General features: G+C 40.6%; 1 protein-coding gene across 10 annotated transcripts in view; it reads right to left on the reverse strand.

Moving 5' to 3' along the window:
* The window catches only part of ctnnd2b (catenin (cadherin-associated protein), delta 2b), a 205,812-nt gene that overhangs the window by 16,934 nt on the left and 170,805 nt on the right, over positions 1-18,073 (reverse strand). For all 10 annotated transcript variants that reach the window (XM_084911800.1, XM_084911795.1, XM_084911793.1 and 7 more), the window contains 5 exons: positions 17,605-17,791; positions 11,741-11,858; positions 7,023-7,205; positions 2,472-2,645; positions 1,012-1,162 (listed from right to left, as the gene is read on the reverse strand). In XM_084911800.1, coding sequence (XP_084767926.1) covers positions 1,012-1,162; positions 2,472-2,645; positions 7,023-7,205; positions 11,741-11,858; positions 17,605-17,791 — 813 coding nt within the window. The remainder of the gene's footprint in view (positions 1-1,011; positions 1,163-2,471; positions 2,646-7,022; positions 7,206-11,740; positions 11,859-17,604; positions 17,792-18,073) is intronic.

Below are 18,073 nucleotides of genomic sequence, written 5' to 3' on the forward strand. Positions count from 1 at the left end.
ATTCTCTCATTGCGTGTGAGAAGAGCACCTGCAGAAGCAGAAGAGTGAATATTGTTAGTGCTAGTTATTGTACTCACCGCGCTCAGCTGTAAAGTGCGTGGATAAGCTGATGCTGCAGTAAAGTGATAAGCTGTCATGAACTGTGTAACTGTACTGGCACTGGATTGGTTTAACATTCTGACGTGCATGTTTCTGATTTTTTTTTAATTATCACGATTGATACCGCTATAATTACAAACATATAAACACACTGGGAAGTGAACGTCCACGTTAGTTGGCTCAAAGCAAACCTTTCACTGCAGATGCTATTAATATCTGCTGCTGACAGCTCTGAGGCCTCAGCTACACATGTGTTTACATGAAAAACTGCATTAGAAGCACATCACACAACACGGCTGAGGGGAAAGCAATGTGTCCTATCACAATATACCTGCATGCCCCATGGCAGCACGGCAGAAAAGTTAACATTACAGCCTGCACACGGACGCTTGCATTCACACAGAGAAACATCACATCGACCATCAGACGCTCAGCATCAGGGAATAAGTGGAAGGAAACATGTGGTGGTTGCTATGGGGACCAGTAGAAAAGCAGAGTTATTACAGACATCACTTAGTCTCAAAGGGAACACGTAGCAGTAAACGATCAGTCGAAGAAACACTACCTTCTGCTTACAAAGTAGAAACAAATTTACAGACCGATGATGCACTATGTAATATTTTCGCAACTTTTATAGATGCTAAACATGACATTTAAACATGTCTGCAGAAACCAATATCATAAGGATGTACTGAAGCAGGGGAGTAATTCTCTCAGTGCGTGAAGATAACTAGTCTACAGAGAAATTTATTTTTAATTACTCCCTAATATCCAGAAAAAGACCATAAAGATGTTATTCTTCTCCACTGTCAGAGTGTGTTTTTGCTCTCGAAGGCTTGTTTACCCCGTCATCTTTTTCAGACTGTGTAGATTTGTTTGTATGGACAGGTGGGGGCGAGTGTGGCTACTCACCAATTAGCTCCTTGTTCCTGATGTCCAGAGCCATGTTTCTCAGGGCTGTAGCCACAGCACAAACGACCCTATCATTGTCTATCCTCAGTAACTCCACCAGGATAGGGAGTCCTTTCTCTTTGCGCACTGCAGCTCGGATATAGACGGACCACTGGGCAGGACAGGGAGAGGTGGACAGAGATGTCAGAAGACATTTATTTGTATCATTGTTATCATTTTTGCCAAATCCATTTTCATTTTTTCGGAACCACAAATTGCCATATTTTGATAAAAGTGCCAAGCTATCTGCTAATGCTAACAAGCTTGGTTAACTTGCTGTATTCATAAACTGTACACATGTTCTGCACAGACACACATACAGCTAATTAGTGCTAAGAAACAAACTGATAAACAACCTGATAAGTTATATAAAAATTACCCATGAATTAAGGCTGCACCTTTCAATGACTTGCTTTTGAAACTCTTAGATGTCCATTGCAAGAACTGCATTTTTTTTAGGCTTCTGTTTCGTTGAGGTTGCTGCTTTGCCCTTATCCGTACCGCACAAAGAGAAAACAGGTAAATACGTCAACAGTGGAAGTCACAGTGTTCCCTTTCGCAAGGTGTAAACGACTTCGTTCTGTTGATGCCAAGAGGTTACATCCTGTTTTCTTTCGTCGTCCTCTCTAAGCAACTGATGGTATAACTGTGCCCTTTGACACGCTAGCAGAAGTGATGTGGGCAGTAACAAAATGTGAAAGCACATGATCAAGACACAGACGCAAGCGTAAACTGGGGATGTGTCTGTGAAGGAGATGACGGGTCTGACTCTTTGCCATCAAGGCATGTTATACAACGCAAGGTTTTTAGAAGAAACACCTCTCCTGCCATGTGCTCTGTAAACCAGAGGATCACCAGATCATTAGGAGTCATCCTCTGGAAAGCTTTCATTGCACAGTTATAGGACCAAAGTATTGGTCAGATTGGCACATATAGAAAACGTTCTTAATTCCCGGACAAGGTCCTCAGTACTCAGTACTGATTACTCGGATAGAAGGCGCACAAGCATGGGGACAGCGTATTCAAACCCAGGATTAGTGAGGCAACAGGTGCTGCACCATCATGCTGCTCATCAACGGTGTAATTAACAGCAAATTATACATTACAAATCCTCTTAACTTTGAATTAGTGCTTTAAAAGGCAATTTTCTTTCTTTTGCATTTATTTTTACCAAATACTGATTTCAGACACAATGTACTGAAACTACTTGTTGCTCTCAGGTAAGAGGAAATCTTAAAGGGCTAGTTAAATGATAACATCATTCTTCATCACAAAATCAAAAGAATATCTGAAGTGGTTAAGCTTTTTATATTATTATATTATTACTTTCAGAGTGTTTTTGGCACCTACTGGAACTTGGAGAGCATCTTGCAGATGCCATTTAGTATCTGAATGATTCAGCCACTGCACTGCATTCTTACCTTCCAGCTGCCAGCAGCTAGATTCTGCAGAGCCCCAGCTGCTCCCTCCAGGGTGTCTGGGTTGGAGCACTCAGACAGCAGTGTGAGGTAGGGCTTAACGATGGTGGGGTGCCATAACATCTGGATGCCTTTCGGGGGCTCCGCCAAGTCTGGAAATGGGCCGACGCCGTCCCACTGCGGAAGATGACACATAATTCAGAAAAGAAAAGCATTCAGAATTCTGTGTGAGGTGAGGTTTGACAGCGGTGGAGTGCCAGCATGGTCCCCTCAGGCAATAACGGGAGAGGAGAAGGACGAGATTCACTGTCACAAGCAACTTATGACCACTGGCAATTTTTTTCCCACTCTCATCTGTGACTGAAATCTCACATCTACTCCTGCTTGGATGATGTTTTTTTTTAAAACACACAGATACTGTATATCAATAATAAATGTGAAAAATCTTTCAGATGCAGGAGAGCTCACAGTAACGCTGCAACATAATTAACAAATGAGTAGCTGCTTCCATATTTTCATATGCAGCACCATTCGTTTTTGAAGCTATAAGTAGCACTATATTTTAAATACAGATTGGGACGGGCTTTTATGAAATCAATTTGGGATTATAGAATCACATATACAGTTTACTACATGTGGCATGTTATTAAATTACTGGGCATTTAATTTGAAAACTATTAAATAATGCATAATTGCAGAATAAACACCACACCGCTGTCCTGCCCATAAGTAATCGAGTATTCCGTGTTATAAATGCAGCTGCAGCTTGGGCTCATGAATGCCTGAATACCAGCTGTTTCCGTCTATCTCAGGCATGTGCAAGAAATACAAATCCCATTGTCACTCGCATGCTAACTTATAGTTAGCACGGAAACTCTTCAGTACAAGTGAAGACACAATGTTAGTCAAAGTAAGCTGAGCGGCCACTACAAAAAGGTTCATTGCAGCAAACCTAATCAGACATTTAAATCAAGACCACCTAGCTAAACATGGATATTTTAAAGAAGCTAACAAATTTAAGCGGCTTAAGCTAAAGCTAGCTAGAGCTCAGAGCCAGACAAACAGGCTTAGCAACAGTTATAGTTATGTTGGTAATTGGTTAATATTTTTGTTTTTCATAACAAAGAATACAATTCTCCCATTCTCTTTGCATTTGTTATAGTCTGTGTTATAATGCTAACACATGGCACTGAAAATTTGGTCATTTTTCTTCCCGTGATTTCTCTTTCCCCATCTTCCATCGCTTCCTTTGTCATTTCTAGCATCTCCTTATTCCTGTCTCTTCTCTCCTCTTCTCTAATTACCCAACAGTTGATAGAGTTTTTTTCCCTCTCCAACAAGCTCCCCAATCGCTCCTTCATGGTAATCATCCACAGCTGCACTGGAGTGGAGAAACACACATGGAGGGGAGAGAGAGGCCTGATATATTATTGTTTGGAGAGGTTATGATTTGTCTCTTTACAATCTGATCTCAGGGTTACTTTTAAAATCCTTCATCTCCCTGGTTCTGCCTGGTTTGCATGCGAGTTTGCATACGGTTAGCTCAGCAAATTGAAGTTAAAGGCCATGGCTCATTGCTACCATTTATAAAAATCTCCTCTCTCTCTTTCTGCCTTTCCTAGAAATGACAGAGAGAAAAAATAGGAGCACGCAGGGCTAATGAGCAATTCACCCACCGGAAGTGCCAGAATTTCAATCCCTGCAGCTTCACTAGAAGTGGTAAAAGACATCTTCCACTCAACCAGAATGTGATGCTGATTGCTTATTAGCATGACAAGAGGTTAGAGCCTTCTCCAAGGCAGCCGTTTGGTTTCTGCCAACTAGAAGAGCTCTCACTTTTTAACTAAACAGAGGATGAAACAGATGGACAGAGCCTGGAAACTCAGAGACAAACCAGCATCTTTAAATCTGGAAACGGGTAGTAAAGACATAACGTACTGATGCTGCTAGTTAGCATAAGTCCCTACTTGACACTGATACCTGTTCGTCTTAGAAAATCAACAGCAATATTTTAACTGAGGGCAGCTGTTATAAATGTATGTTGGTGGTGAGTAATACCATTTTTATGAACTTTATTTCACCAGGAAATGTTACCCATAAAATGTAGTCTTTTCTGCGATAGGCCCAGGATACTGTTTTGCAACATCTTGTGTCTTGGGACTTACATTTAACACAATGGTATTAAACACTAACCACTCTCCTATCTGTGCCGACACATTGTTACTTAGGTTTAATTAGTGTAGCATGGACCCCTGTCAGAGAATACCCACTGGTACAGCCCAAGCATTAAACAAACCATAAAAGAAATCCTCATAAAGGAAGGCTTTTATGAGGCCATTAAAATTCTATATGTGATATCTGTGTGGAATGAGCGGGGGAAGAACAACAGGCAGAGAAAGCGATAAAGTAACAGGAGGAAACCAAGACTGTAAGATAAACCAGTAATCAAAGTGCCAATTAAAAACACCAGGACAACACAAAGCTCACAGACACAAATCTGATTGTTCTATAGTCCAATTGTCAACAGATCAGATTTAATCCATTCACAAATAATTTGTTGTTTTTGTTTCACCAGTTCAACTTTAAAGTCCTTTTTGTCACATTTTTCTCTTTTTCTGTGTTTTCTGATCACTTAAACAGACCCTCTATTTAGAAAATCCAAATGTTGCCCCTAAACTGTTGCTCCTGCTAACTTAGCATTAGCATCATCACGTCAAACTGCACTCTACGCTGCAGGCGAATGAATTTGGATTCATCATAGTTTTTTATTGGTGAAATTAACACTACAAAAAAGCACAACACAGAAAACGTCTGACACTAAAGATAACAGCAACTTAAGCTAATGTAACTATCTAGCCATCTGTCACCTCTGCATGGTGGCTGCCATGCTCCATTTGTTGATGCTTCTTAGAGTTCACATGATGGGGACTCAAAGTCCTCTCCTCTGCAATGAGGCAGTAATTTGCATGCTTGACTTGGATTTTACAGTTACGTTCCAACACTTCCACTTAACTGAGATATAATAAATTGGGTAGTTTGTAATGAGAAACCTGTTTGCATGTGAACTAATGCGCTTCACCATTTGAATCTGGATGTCTGAACGGGGGCATCGGTTCTAGTGTCCCCAGTGCTTGGTTTGTGAAAATACTTATGCAGTCAAGTCTACTTTATCTTCAATAAAAAAAGCACCTTCATCCATAGTTCATATATATATATATATATATATATATATATATATATATATATATGTAAATAAACTGAAAACACAAGCTGTAGATCATATATAAATAAAGAAATAAATAAAAGATGGGCACAGCCACTCATGACTTCAGATACAAAAAAATGCTAGTCACTGGTATCTCAAGTCCCATTTTGAAGTCTTGATTTTAGCGTCTAAGGGCCAGAATTACTAAACAGCACAGGTGCAGGGAGCTCATCTCAATATCAAGCACAAAAAATAAGACTTTTTTGTAGTAAATACTGTCACAATTAGCAGTAATTAGCAGTACATTTTCCAAATGTAAATAAGTCATCATGTAAATATTCTCCCCACCAAGAAAGAAACTCACAGAAATAAATATGCAACAGGGAAAACGTGCAAAAATCTTTAAGTTCCCACCTCTTACCTCTCTTTTCCCTGTGCTCTCGTTGTAAATGGCAACAGTACTTTTTTTTTTTTTTTTACAAAACCCAGTCTGCGCTGGTGGAATGTGTTAGTAAATCTAGCTGTTTGTTGGAGGTCAAAGGGACCACATTTAGACAAAAATGGTGGAATGCAAAAACTTTCTGCCAATTTATCTGGTTTTGAAAAGAAGCAGTCATCAAAGGGATCCCTCAAAAAATATTTCAAAGGGTTTTAATAGCTGTACAATACAGTATAATGTAAATAATATATAAAATAAATAACGCATTAATCATATTAGCATATTAGCATATTAGTGCAGACTTCACCATGTTGATTTCACAGATCAGATGAGCAGCAGCAGAAACTTTTTAGCAGAAGTCAACAGGTAACTGTCACCTTTGATTACCGCAGTTACTTCCTTCTTAACACACATGAAAGTTTCTAAAAGCACATGTAAATCTCCAATTTCTCTAGACAAAATTTGTGTCATTTGCATCAGTCATCTTCTTGCAGTTTGGAAGAGCTAAGGGTGCAGCTGGCTGAGTAGAGCATGTAAGAGGCAGGACACAGAAATATTCTCACATGGGTGCACTACGTACTTCAAAGCTTGAGTGTTTAATAATAAGATTGCGATGCACCTTGGGAAAATGCCTTTTTGTTATAGACTAGCTTTTGGAGTCAGTCTTAAATGGTCACGTAAGGGACTGCAGTTATTTATTCAGCATTTTTAGCTCTCATGGTCACTGCTCAGTGTGATACCTGTGTATATTAGCATTATCCCCAGGTTTGTCAGGTCACTCAGGTCTTTCCCTTTATCAGAATACTGTTCAGAGAAAACAGCCACCATGTATTTGTCACCACAGTCATAATCTACCAGATTGTTATATGACAATGAATGCTGACCAGTTTCTCCATTCTTCTGTTCTCACCTGGTCATGTCCCTTCTTTTTCTTCTTCTTCTTGCCCCAACATCCCGAACTCTCAGCGTCCTTCCCTCCTGTATCACATAACAAGCCGTCCAACTCTTCCGACCCCCCCTGCTGGCTGTGAGAGGTCTCCGCAGCCAGACGGTACGACAAGTTCCTCAGGATGCACACACAGTTCTCTACAGTCTGATGGAGGGAGGTAATGAAAGAGACAGAGAGCAAAAGAGAAAGACACAGAGGTGAAGGACAGAAAGATGGCCGACACTAAAACATCCCCAACCAAACTCTGGACCGGACTGTATACACAGCAAATAAACTCAGATAGACACACATGATAAAAAGAGAGAAACACGCACGCTAATCCTATTGTTGTGAGTGTCTATGCAGTCAACAGTCACAGTCTTTGATCTTGTGAAGGATTTCTGCGGATTAAAAACTTCACATCTACTTGTGAAGGGCCTCCACTTGACGCACAAACTCACACACAAACACCCACACAGCTAAAAACACTAAAACACATGTATCTGTGGCACAGAAACATATACACATGGATGCAAATGTGCTCACATAAAAGCGCGCTGAAAAACTCTCACTAGAGATGTTTCTGTGTCACTGACCATTTGGATTGAGTAATACATGGTACACTCTAAAAAATTACTAGAAAACAAAGAAACAAAATGAAAGTTTATTTTTAAATCAAAAAGGCTTGAGATCGCTCTCTATTGCTGATGGTGAAATCCCCAAATTACACTAAATCGACAAAAATATTCACTTAATTCAATTAAATTCTGGTGAATTCAGGCGTTCCAATTACTTTCATGGCCACAGATGTATAAAATCAGCACCGAAGCATGAAGACTGAAGACTCTACAAACATTTGTGAAAGATTGGGTCGCTCTCAGGAGCTCAATGACTTCCAGTGTGGTACACTGGAATGTGACAAGTCCTGAGTGTCCATATCACTCAGGACCTGTCATGGTCCTGTCACATTAACACCCTGGTTAAGAAAGCCCGCCAGCGTCTCTTCTTCCTCAGAAGACTCAGGGACTTTCATCAGCCACTGAAGGTGCTTAAGAACTTTTACTCCTGCACCATCGAGAGCGTCCTGACGGGAAACATCTGGACCTGGCTTGGAAAACAGCACCAAGCAGGACAGATGAGATCTGCAAAGAGTGGTGCGCTCGGCCGAACATATCGTTTGATCAGAGCTTTCTGACCTGCTGTCCATCTGCACCAAGCAATGCAAGACCAAAGCCAGGAAGATCATGATGGACCTCTCCCATCCCAACAACCAGTAGCGGTTTTTGATACGAGCGACACGGGCGGTTGCCTGGGGCGGCATCGTGGTGGGGGGCGGCATCATGGGCATCGGCAAAAAAAAATAAAAAATTGCTCGTACTCATGCTGCCCCGACATCAGCTAGCGCATATTGGGAATGGCATAGGCACCGATCGGTTTGCTATCGCTCATTTGCTGGGAGTAAGGGCGCCCTCCGTTTGCGAGGTGCGCCTGCTGCTTGCGGCACAGGGAGGAGAGGGCGGGACGGCGGGGGATTCTCTGGCTGGCTGGAGCAGCATCTAATAACCAACTCGCAAAATAAAACAATAAAAAAACCCAACAAACACCAAAACACCAGACATTATAATACAGACTTATAATTTGTACCGATGTTTTTTCGAAATTCTATACGCGAAAAGTGAGCGCGAGAGCCCTGGGTGCGCCTGCTCGCTGCTGAAGTCAAAGTAAACTTTATTGTCATCTCCGCTACATACAGTCCAGTATATAGAGAGGTGAAACGACGAGCCTCCAGTTACAGCAGTGCAAGTAAACGAACAACAAATATAAGAAGAGTATGAAAATAAATACACACTTAAGGACTCGGGGTAAAGGGATCAATAACAATTTAAAATTTATAATTTACAGTTTGATGATCTCACACACAACCTGTCGACAGGGGAGGGGGCGGCTGCTTCCAAATAGAGCACATTTCATTCATAATGTTGTAAATCCAAGCCCATTATGTATTCATGATTTGAATCCTGGGTTGTGTGAAATCCCAGAAATACACCTTAGACAAAGTGAATCTGTGAACTAAGGTGTAGGTCTGTTAGGTTATGTTGTGGCAATCCTCGAGTTGGGGGATTTGTGTTCATACTGGAGTGCAAAATGAAAACCAATGGAAGATGGACAAGAAAAGTTCAAAGCCATCAGGTCCTCAGTTTAGAAAAAATAGAAAAGAAGAGGAGAAACGAGCAAAAGATGCAGGTAAGCAGATGTGTCATTGGATAATGGCAGGTCATCCTGAAACAATCAGAATCAGAATCAGATACTTTATTAATCCCTAAGGAAATAATGTGAGTTACAGTTGCTCCAAAGAGAAATGGTAAAAATAGTAACATTATACATCTGTAACATAATACATTATTACATTAGAGGGAGTGTTCGCCCGGGGGCCAAACAGGCTAGGACCGCCACTGCCAACAACGGACTCTTCTCACTGTTGAGGTCTAGGAAGCGCTTCTGCTCCCTTAAGGCCAAAACACAGAGAATGGGGAGGAGCTTCTTCCCCCAGGCTATTCAGGTCCTGAACCAGGTGTAGGACTGCACGCACTCTGTTTATTTGCACACTTCTTATAATGTCTTTCATAAATTCTTATTTGCACATTTTACTGTAAATTTCTAAGTTAAAATCTGTAAATTTTGTAGTAATCTGTAAATCTGTAAATCTTACTGTGAATTCTTACTGTCATTTAATGGTCAGGCATTGCACAGCAATAAGCATTTCACCATGTCATACTGCATATGGTTGCTAGACTTGTAGTCAGACCGCCTAGACCAAGACCAAGACAATACCAAGACCAGAGGGTATCGAGACCAAGACAGACCGAGTCAAGACCAAGACAAAGTCGAGACGAGACAGAGACAAAAAAGTCTTTAAACTGCAGCCAGATTCTGCTTCGTTTATGAGTGCGATGCACTCGCACAGCCCTCCTCACCCGTTTCTACAGTCTCACAAGAACGAGGGATCCGAGACCAAGACAAAACCAAGACCAAAGCCCGTCGAGACCAAGACAAGACCAAGACCACGTAAAAGTGGTCTCGGGTCTCAAGACCAAGACCAGTCTCGAGACATCCAACTCTAATGGTTGCGTGTGACAAATAAAATTTGAATGTGAATTTGATAGGATGCCACTAGTGCAACACGTACAGTCGTGAAATTTCCTGCCTACTAAATATGCCACAGCCAATTGTTAATGGTATCATATTAAAGTGGAAGTAACCTTGTGGATGCTGAGGCACATAGTCGCCAACTTTCAGTTCAGAGTCAGTCACTACAACTTTCACATGGCCTTCACATTAACTCAACAACAGTGCGTAGAGAGTGCAGTATTGTTTTAAATTGTCAAATCATTTCCCCACATATTCACACTTATTGCTGAACGTCTTCCCATCTTCTTTTTGTTCCTTCTATATCCAATGAAGTGATTCATCTCTTGCCAATATATATAATTAGTCCACACATTGAGCACTGTCATAGCTCAACTGACCTCAGCCATGATCCTGGCAGATCATCTCATCTAGACGCCAAATTACATTACCTCATTACTTAGCTTTCTATACATCCAATCGGCAAAATTCATGTAGGGTGCGTTATTTAAGCATCTTCAATTGATCACAGTTATAGAACATCTGCAAGCCGCTGTGCAACCCACCTCTACCCCTGCTCCTTATTTCATGCTGTATGTGACTTAATATCTGTTATTGATGCTTGCTGTGTTCTGTGTTGCATTTTACTGTTGCCGTCCAAAAACAGAACTGAGCCACACTGACAGATATAAACTACTGCAGACTGACATAACAGTCTTCCTCTCACTACACCTGACACTGAAAAGAATACACAAAAGATTTTTTAAAAACTTTAAACTTCAGCTTTTCCAGTCATGGCTCAAAGTTTCCTGAATCCTGTTGTTGGCATTAAATTTAAAAAATGTTTTTTCACAGCTATATTGAGTTAAATGTTTAAAAATAGTTCAAACTTCTTTGGACAGTGACTTATGTTTATGTTATGTTTATGTCAATATTATCTTGGATTAGGGTAGGCACCAATTTTAACAGGTCTGAAACTGGTTCACAACAACTGAGGTCAGATCTTTGTACTGGTAAATGTTTTTTTTTGGAGTATTTAAACAAATGAATGAATACAGGGTTCAACTGGTTTGCAAATCATTAAATCTTACATGGTGTGTCAGCTTTTTGGAAACAGCTTGTGTGCTGTGAATGTAGCAACAAAAAACTTTAACCTGTGCATCATTTTTTGCAGTGTATTTGTGGCCTGCAAGCTTTGAACATGATTGAGAGTGATTATGCATATACAGTGAACGCATACAGTCCGTGAGGGAAAAGATTAAACACATTTGCATTTTCCACATGCAGATTTATGCAAATCGTAAATAGTACACATGTTTGGAAAGCAGAAGCACCACGTGCATTTGAGTTCTTGATGATATGTGTACAAACAAGAGGACACACACAAACACATTTGCAGGGCCCTTCCACATCATTCTCTTTTACTGTGTGCAGGTGTGTGTGTGTGTGTGTGTGTGTGTGTGTGTGTGTGTGTGTGTGTGTGTGTGTGTGTGTGTGTGTGTGAATGAGCTAGAGGCTATGTGAGTTTGTATGCCTTGCAGATATTTGCGTTCATTTGTGTGTATGTGCATTACCTTGCTGTCAATCTCGCTGCTCCCCAGAGCGGTCTGGATGACATAGAGCAGAGCGTCAGTCAGACCCTCGCACTCCCTCATCCTCCTACGGGCTTCCTCACCTGCAGAGCTCACATTCCTGTAAAACAGACAAACAGAACAGCTTTTAGAAGATTCCACACACCAAATTGCCCATTAGTTTTTGTTTCCTCACAGGTTTTCTGAGTGCGAGCACATGTGCTTGTTGAAATGTATGGAAATGCTTGTCTGTGTGACAGAGAGGAGAGAGGCTGGATGTAATGTCCTTTAAATGTCAGGCTATTAGAGATGGCTAGGAAATGCTTGTGCCCTCAGTGTCAGTGAGAAATGGCACCAAGACAAAGCTCTGCATTTGATTTTTCTCAGAGAATAACAAATTAATTTAAAAAGGCATGGTGCTGTTTAGCTGCAAGACGACACCTCTAATTCATTTTGTCACACAAATAAACACCAAATGCAGAAATATGAATGGCACTTATGCATTTAATTACGTTATGTAAACTCTGTTAACATCTGAATACTCCATTGCCTCTGAATTGGCTATTTATGATAGTGAAGGTTATTACAATGTGTGGTTAATGTGCAGATACAAAACTCAAAAATAGTGCACTATTAATGGCTTCACATATTTTACTACCGTTTTAAAATAAATGCTTTCAAAGTAGACAAAAAAAAACTTATCAGCCAATGGGCATCCAAAAATATGGAATTAAGACGATTATAATCAGGTATTACCAGTATGGCAATTTAAAAAGTTTTAGACTGTTTAACACACAATCATAGACTACCCTTTCCTTAGAAATTCAAGTGCTCTGTGTATCTTGTGTCCAGTACTGACTTTTTCCTGGCCACAAAAATAGCATTTAGCTTAAAAGTAGCTATAAAGTCAATTCAGAGAAATTAAAACTGATGCTGGGGGCTTTCCAACGATGCACTGAGCATTTCTTTTGCACTGACCTCTTGTCAGTCTCAGTGTATTTAAACATCACTGTGCATTTATTCATTAGTTATCATCAATCTCTGGCTCTCTTTCACATTGAGTCTTTTGCCCCGTCTCCCTCCCTGAGCCTGGGTCTGCCTCGATTTATTCCTGTTAAAAGGCAGTTTTTTGTTCCCACTGTCATCAAGTGCTTGTTCATAGGGGGTTGTCTGATTGTTGGGGTTTTCTCTCGTGTTATTGTTGGATTTTTACCTTACAATTTACAACTCTTACAACTCTGTTGTTTTATGCAGCACATGTAGCAGAGTAGCACCACAGCTGAACACAGTAAGTTGTGATTGTTGGAAAGTCAGTCAACAATATCTCCTGCCCTACTTTTGTGATGTAAATATAACTCTAACATACTGCGTGTAAACACATGTGTACATTAAGAATTTTGGCCGATGTAGACATACACCCCCTAAAAATAAACGTTGCTGGAAATCGATGCAATGGAAAAGGTGTTTCGCCTGCAGTGGGAGGATTAGAAGCCTCACATTTATCAACTCTTCTCAACAGTGAAATGAATAAGAGAGAAAAATGTAGAACATAAAACCCTCGATATTTAAACAAGCATATACAGTGCGGAAATTAGATATTATCCAGCAAGAACACAAAGAGAAACACTTGTACTGTTGGAGGCATGGCTGAAGTATTTCTCTACCATAACCAGCATCAAAAAGCCTAACCAGTAAAAACAAAGGTGCATTCAGTAAGAAAAAAATATTTTATTGAGGGTTTACGGGAAGAAAAAAAAAGACCTTAATGGAGTGTCACTGGACTTACAACGACAAAAACAAAACTCAACTGACAAAAATCACGAAGAAATGGTAGAACAGCAAAAGCTCTAACTGTTAGAGTTTCCAAACAGTGTATAAACTGTATGAGGTCCTGTATTGGTAAATGGTTAGATGTCTGATCCCAAGCTACTCGTCCTAAACAAAAAGGCAAACCCACTGCATACTAATGCACCTGGTAAAAACTGTTAGCAGCTAGCTAACCAAAAGATATTTCCCAGAGGAGATAAAAATGTGTTCTAGCAGAATAAATTCAGGGCTCCTGTTAAGTGTTTGAATGGGGAACTATTTGCTAACACATTATTAGTCTTATGAAATGTTTGATTCCAACAGTGTAGCTTTAACAAGAGGACATACCATGCAAGGCAAGAACTGGTGCTACTGCTCCATTATTATTCACTCCTAGGCTGTGTTTATAAAAGCTACCAGTTTTCAAAGCTTCATGGAATCACTCTGGATTTTTTTTAATAGCCAGTCATGTTTGTTTTAATACCCAAGTCTGTTGAGGTCGTGTAGTTCTGAATGTATTAGTGAGAGTTTGAGAGAGAGGCCTGACCTTAAATGTAATGCAAAAAAACCTCCAAACATGTAGCGGTGAAGTGACATGTTTAAGTAATGCAGCGGGCTGTTTAATTCTGACCCTCAGCGGAATGTCTCTCAGTTTTATTAAGTTATGAGAGCATTATATTTTCATTATACTGTCAAATAATTGCTTAAATATTTCAGGTTGTTGACAATCTGTGTGCTAGTCTGAATCTTTCTCTTTTTTTTTTTGTCTTGAGCCCAAACACACAGACACACTGACTAAAAGCACTGTGAGCCACACAGGGCACACGCCGATAAACGCCAAAGTAAAGAACACTTAAGAATATTTGTAAACCTCTTTATATACTTCTTTCTTGCAGACATTTCCCACATTTTGGCTACTACCTGTTAATAGATTCAGTTTAATTAACCACACTCAATTACAGATAATTAATCCCTCTGAAGCGTTCCCTTGCAAACCACTGCTACAGATTATCTCTCATTATGATCTTTCGGTGTGAAGAATCTAAATAAGGAGAGAATCACAATGCAGGACAAAGGTTACATGTCTATAAAGCAGGTTTTAAAACCGAGCACAATTGATTAACCCACAACGTGCCGCTACAGCTGAGGGAAAATGTCCATCGACAAAAATGTCACTCTTTGAAGAGCCTATTTCTTTGTCTTTCTCTAATCTTTAATTCTCTAATCAAATGCAGGTTTATGAAGGATAAAAAACAAAGTCTCATTCGATATATTTATTTAGCTTTGCCCTTGTTTGTGTGCACATTTAGTTCTCTCTTTGACAGCTGGCAGGGTGTATCTACAAGTACATGGAGTAATTTAATGTCCAAAACTGCATTATAATCCATCAGTAGTTCTCATTTTGCTCATTTAGGGACTACATAATGGACAATTTAGATTGTTGCTTTCAGATTTTAATGGCAATAGTTTTTTGTAACAAAGCAACAAAGCAAAAGAAAGTCCACAAAAAATCATTCTAAAGAAGGATTCTGCAAAAAGGCTATATCAAGTCAGTGATTATTACAGGCCTTCAATGTATTCTCTAACCCACACAGATCATTCGTTATATGAACTGCTGGTAGATCAGTTAAGAGCTAAAGAAAAGCCTGTTGCCTTATTATATAAGACTGCAAGAGTTGGTGCTGCATTTCTGTGTGTAGTTTCAGTGAGAAAGGTTCAAATGTCCCCTGATGAGAAGCATTTAAAAGAATCACATTCTTGCCTTCATTCACCCATATTGATACCAGATAGTGACGTAATTTGTCCCAGAAGCGTGGCAGAGGCATGTCTACAAGTACAGTGAATAAATGGGTTAACTGTCTCTTCATTAGCTGCCATATTCAATGCACATAATTCACATTCAGCAGTCTGACAGCACAAGTTTTAGCTCTTCCCGTTAGCCGGTTCGACAGCATATGGCGTGAAGCAGCGAGTTAGCAGAGGGAGAAAATGTGCCTGTTTGAAAGTGAGAGACAGTGTGGCTGAGACGGCGTGAGACAGAAGAAGAAAGGCATAAAGGAGGGATAATATGATCGAGAGAGGAGAAACGGAGTAATAGGACGAGATGGAAATGGAGCGAGGGAGGAGAAAGTGACTAAAAGAGGGAGAGAGAGAAAATGAGAATGTGAGGCGGATAATGGGAGAAGGAAGAGAGAGAGAGAGAGAGAGCAGGTGGCCGGCGATATACCAAACCCGCCATGAAATATTCAATCTTTAATCAGACTCCCAGCATTCCCTAACAAGGCGTGAGAAAGATGAATTAGCCCTTCGAGTTTAGGGAGCTGATCCACACAAAGCTATCTCCTGCAACACACTCACGCCAACTAGAATCAAAAAACACACACGCACCGCTGTATCAGATGTGTGCCTTCTCTCTCTCTCTCTCACACATACACACACACACACACACTAGCAGCTACAAAAGCCTCTGTAAGTAGCCAGTATGTGTAGCTTATTTTCACTGGGGGAGGATGAGGAGATATATCGCGGCTGAGATTAATGGCCCACACACCGAGTTAGGCAGAGGGACAAACAGACATGCGCGTGTCGACATGAAGCAAGACGTGCAAATACAGTCATGGCAGCGTTCCCACTCAGCTCCCGCTGCACCCTGTGCCACATCCTCGAGAGGAAATGTGTCGAAATAGCCCTCAGTCCAACTGTCAAAAAATTCAGTGAATGATGTGAGCTGCTGCATTATTAAAGCAAACTTATTTGTTCTGTTGTATAACGTGCTGTCAGTGTGCAGGGATATGGACAGATGCAGGGTAGATTCAACCAATAAGGTACGTACAGACTGTTTTAGGTGGACTTGTCATAATACTGCAAGCTATGTTTTCTGTTCTTATTTTGATGCAGAAGGCTGTGATGGATTCAAATGAATAGCACATCAAAAAATGTCTCGTAGACTGCTTACACGTCTGCATCAGAAAGATTTATGAGCTCAGAGTCAACCACAGAAATTTCATCATGAAGATTTTGTAATGCTGAAAGCCTCTCACTGATACAAAGATTATGACTCACTATTGTTTTGGATTGTGACCTCTGAAAATGCAAAACCGATCAAGTCTCCTCGTCCAGTTTCACATATGTGTTGTGTGAACCTCTCACATGGTTTCATTTAGGTCACTATTAAGGCAGAAAGACATCAAATTATCCAATTTTGCACAAAAGTTGAGTATAAGAGAAAAACCTGGTGTTTTTGTACTCTTTCTTTCTTCCTTTGTAGCCTGACATTTGCCTGGAACCTGAAGAAGAAACTGGACGTGCTCCAGTGACGCTCTGTGGAATCATTTGTTTAGATTTGAGTCGCAAATTACATCACCAGCTGCTAATATATCCTCCTTCGTAGTCTGGTTGTACTCATCCCAGTGTTTTTGCCCCAAGTGGCAAAACCAGTTTGTTGTTTCCATCTTCTGCAGAAACAATTTTCTTGGATATTTTACAAAGTATTGTGTTTAGTTGGTGGTTGTTGACCCAAGGTTTCCCAGAAGAACATTACTCAAAGCATCACACTCTCTTACTCTGCCAGCTTGCCTTCTTCCCATAATGCATCCTGGTGCCAGGTGTTGTTCAGGTAACAAATAGTGACATGCTGTGTGTTATCAGAACCAGCTTTCACATTTTTTCATATGCAAAAGGTTTATTTTTAATCCAACATGCTGGAGTAAAAGACCCAAAACAAAATGATAAAAGCACGTGTCACTACTGAACTGTAAGACTAGCACCACGTCTCCAGTGAGAAAAAGCAAAGCCACAGCAGCTCTGAAGCCAAATGATGACTCATCTTAAATGCAGCTAATTCTCTCAGTTCTCTCTGTGTATAGGGTGTTAAAAATAACACAGCGTACAATTTAAAAATAACACTGTTTTAACTAACAGAGACTTTTTTAGATGTGGCCGGTAACAGTAGGACTGTGAACAGCACAACATCTTCAAAAAGAGACTTCTCCAGTTGTATGTTGGATTCTTGAAATGTGTGAATACTGTTTTTTTGCTAAGGAACAGGTAGAGACACCTACCGCAGACAGCCGGTGGCATTGCGGAGAACCTGGGAGGAGTGTAGGTGCAGTTTGCGGTCCTCTTGCGTGTGCGGGGAGGTGTCCCAGCCCGAGTGTGGGATGATCACAGCGTTGGTCAGAACGGCCAGAGCGTCCTGGATGATGGGCATCTTCAGGGCGTCGCATGATGACAAGTTCCACAAAACACCTGAGGATGGCAAGGAGACGGAAGTTGAAAAACAAAGAAGAGTTCAGAGAAAAGAAAAGGAAAAGCAGGAAGGAGACGGAAAGAAAGGCAGACACAGAAACATCTTCAGGCCAGAAACCACTAAAATATTTAGTAGGTTTTAGTGAGCAGCTTGATCCAGCAAACACTGCAACACAGACAGCTACTGGCTTTACAGCAATCTGAAGAGCCAGACACATGTTCTTAAAACTAGCATGACAGACATTTCCAGAGCTTGACATGTTACAGGAAGTAAAGCAGGTA

This window comes from Perissodus microlepis, chromosome 18, assembly GCF_051167445.1.
Source record: "Perissodus microlepis isolate ML-2025 ecotype Zambia chromosome 18, ASM5116744v1, whole genome shotgun sequence".
NCBI lineage: Eukaryota > Metazoa > Chordata > Actinopteri > Cichliformes > Cichlidae > Perissodus > Perissodus microlepis.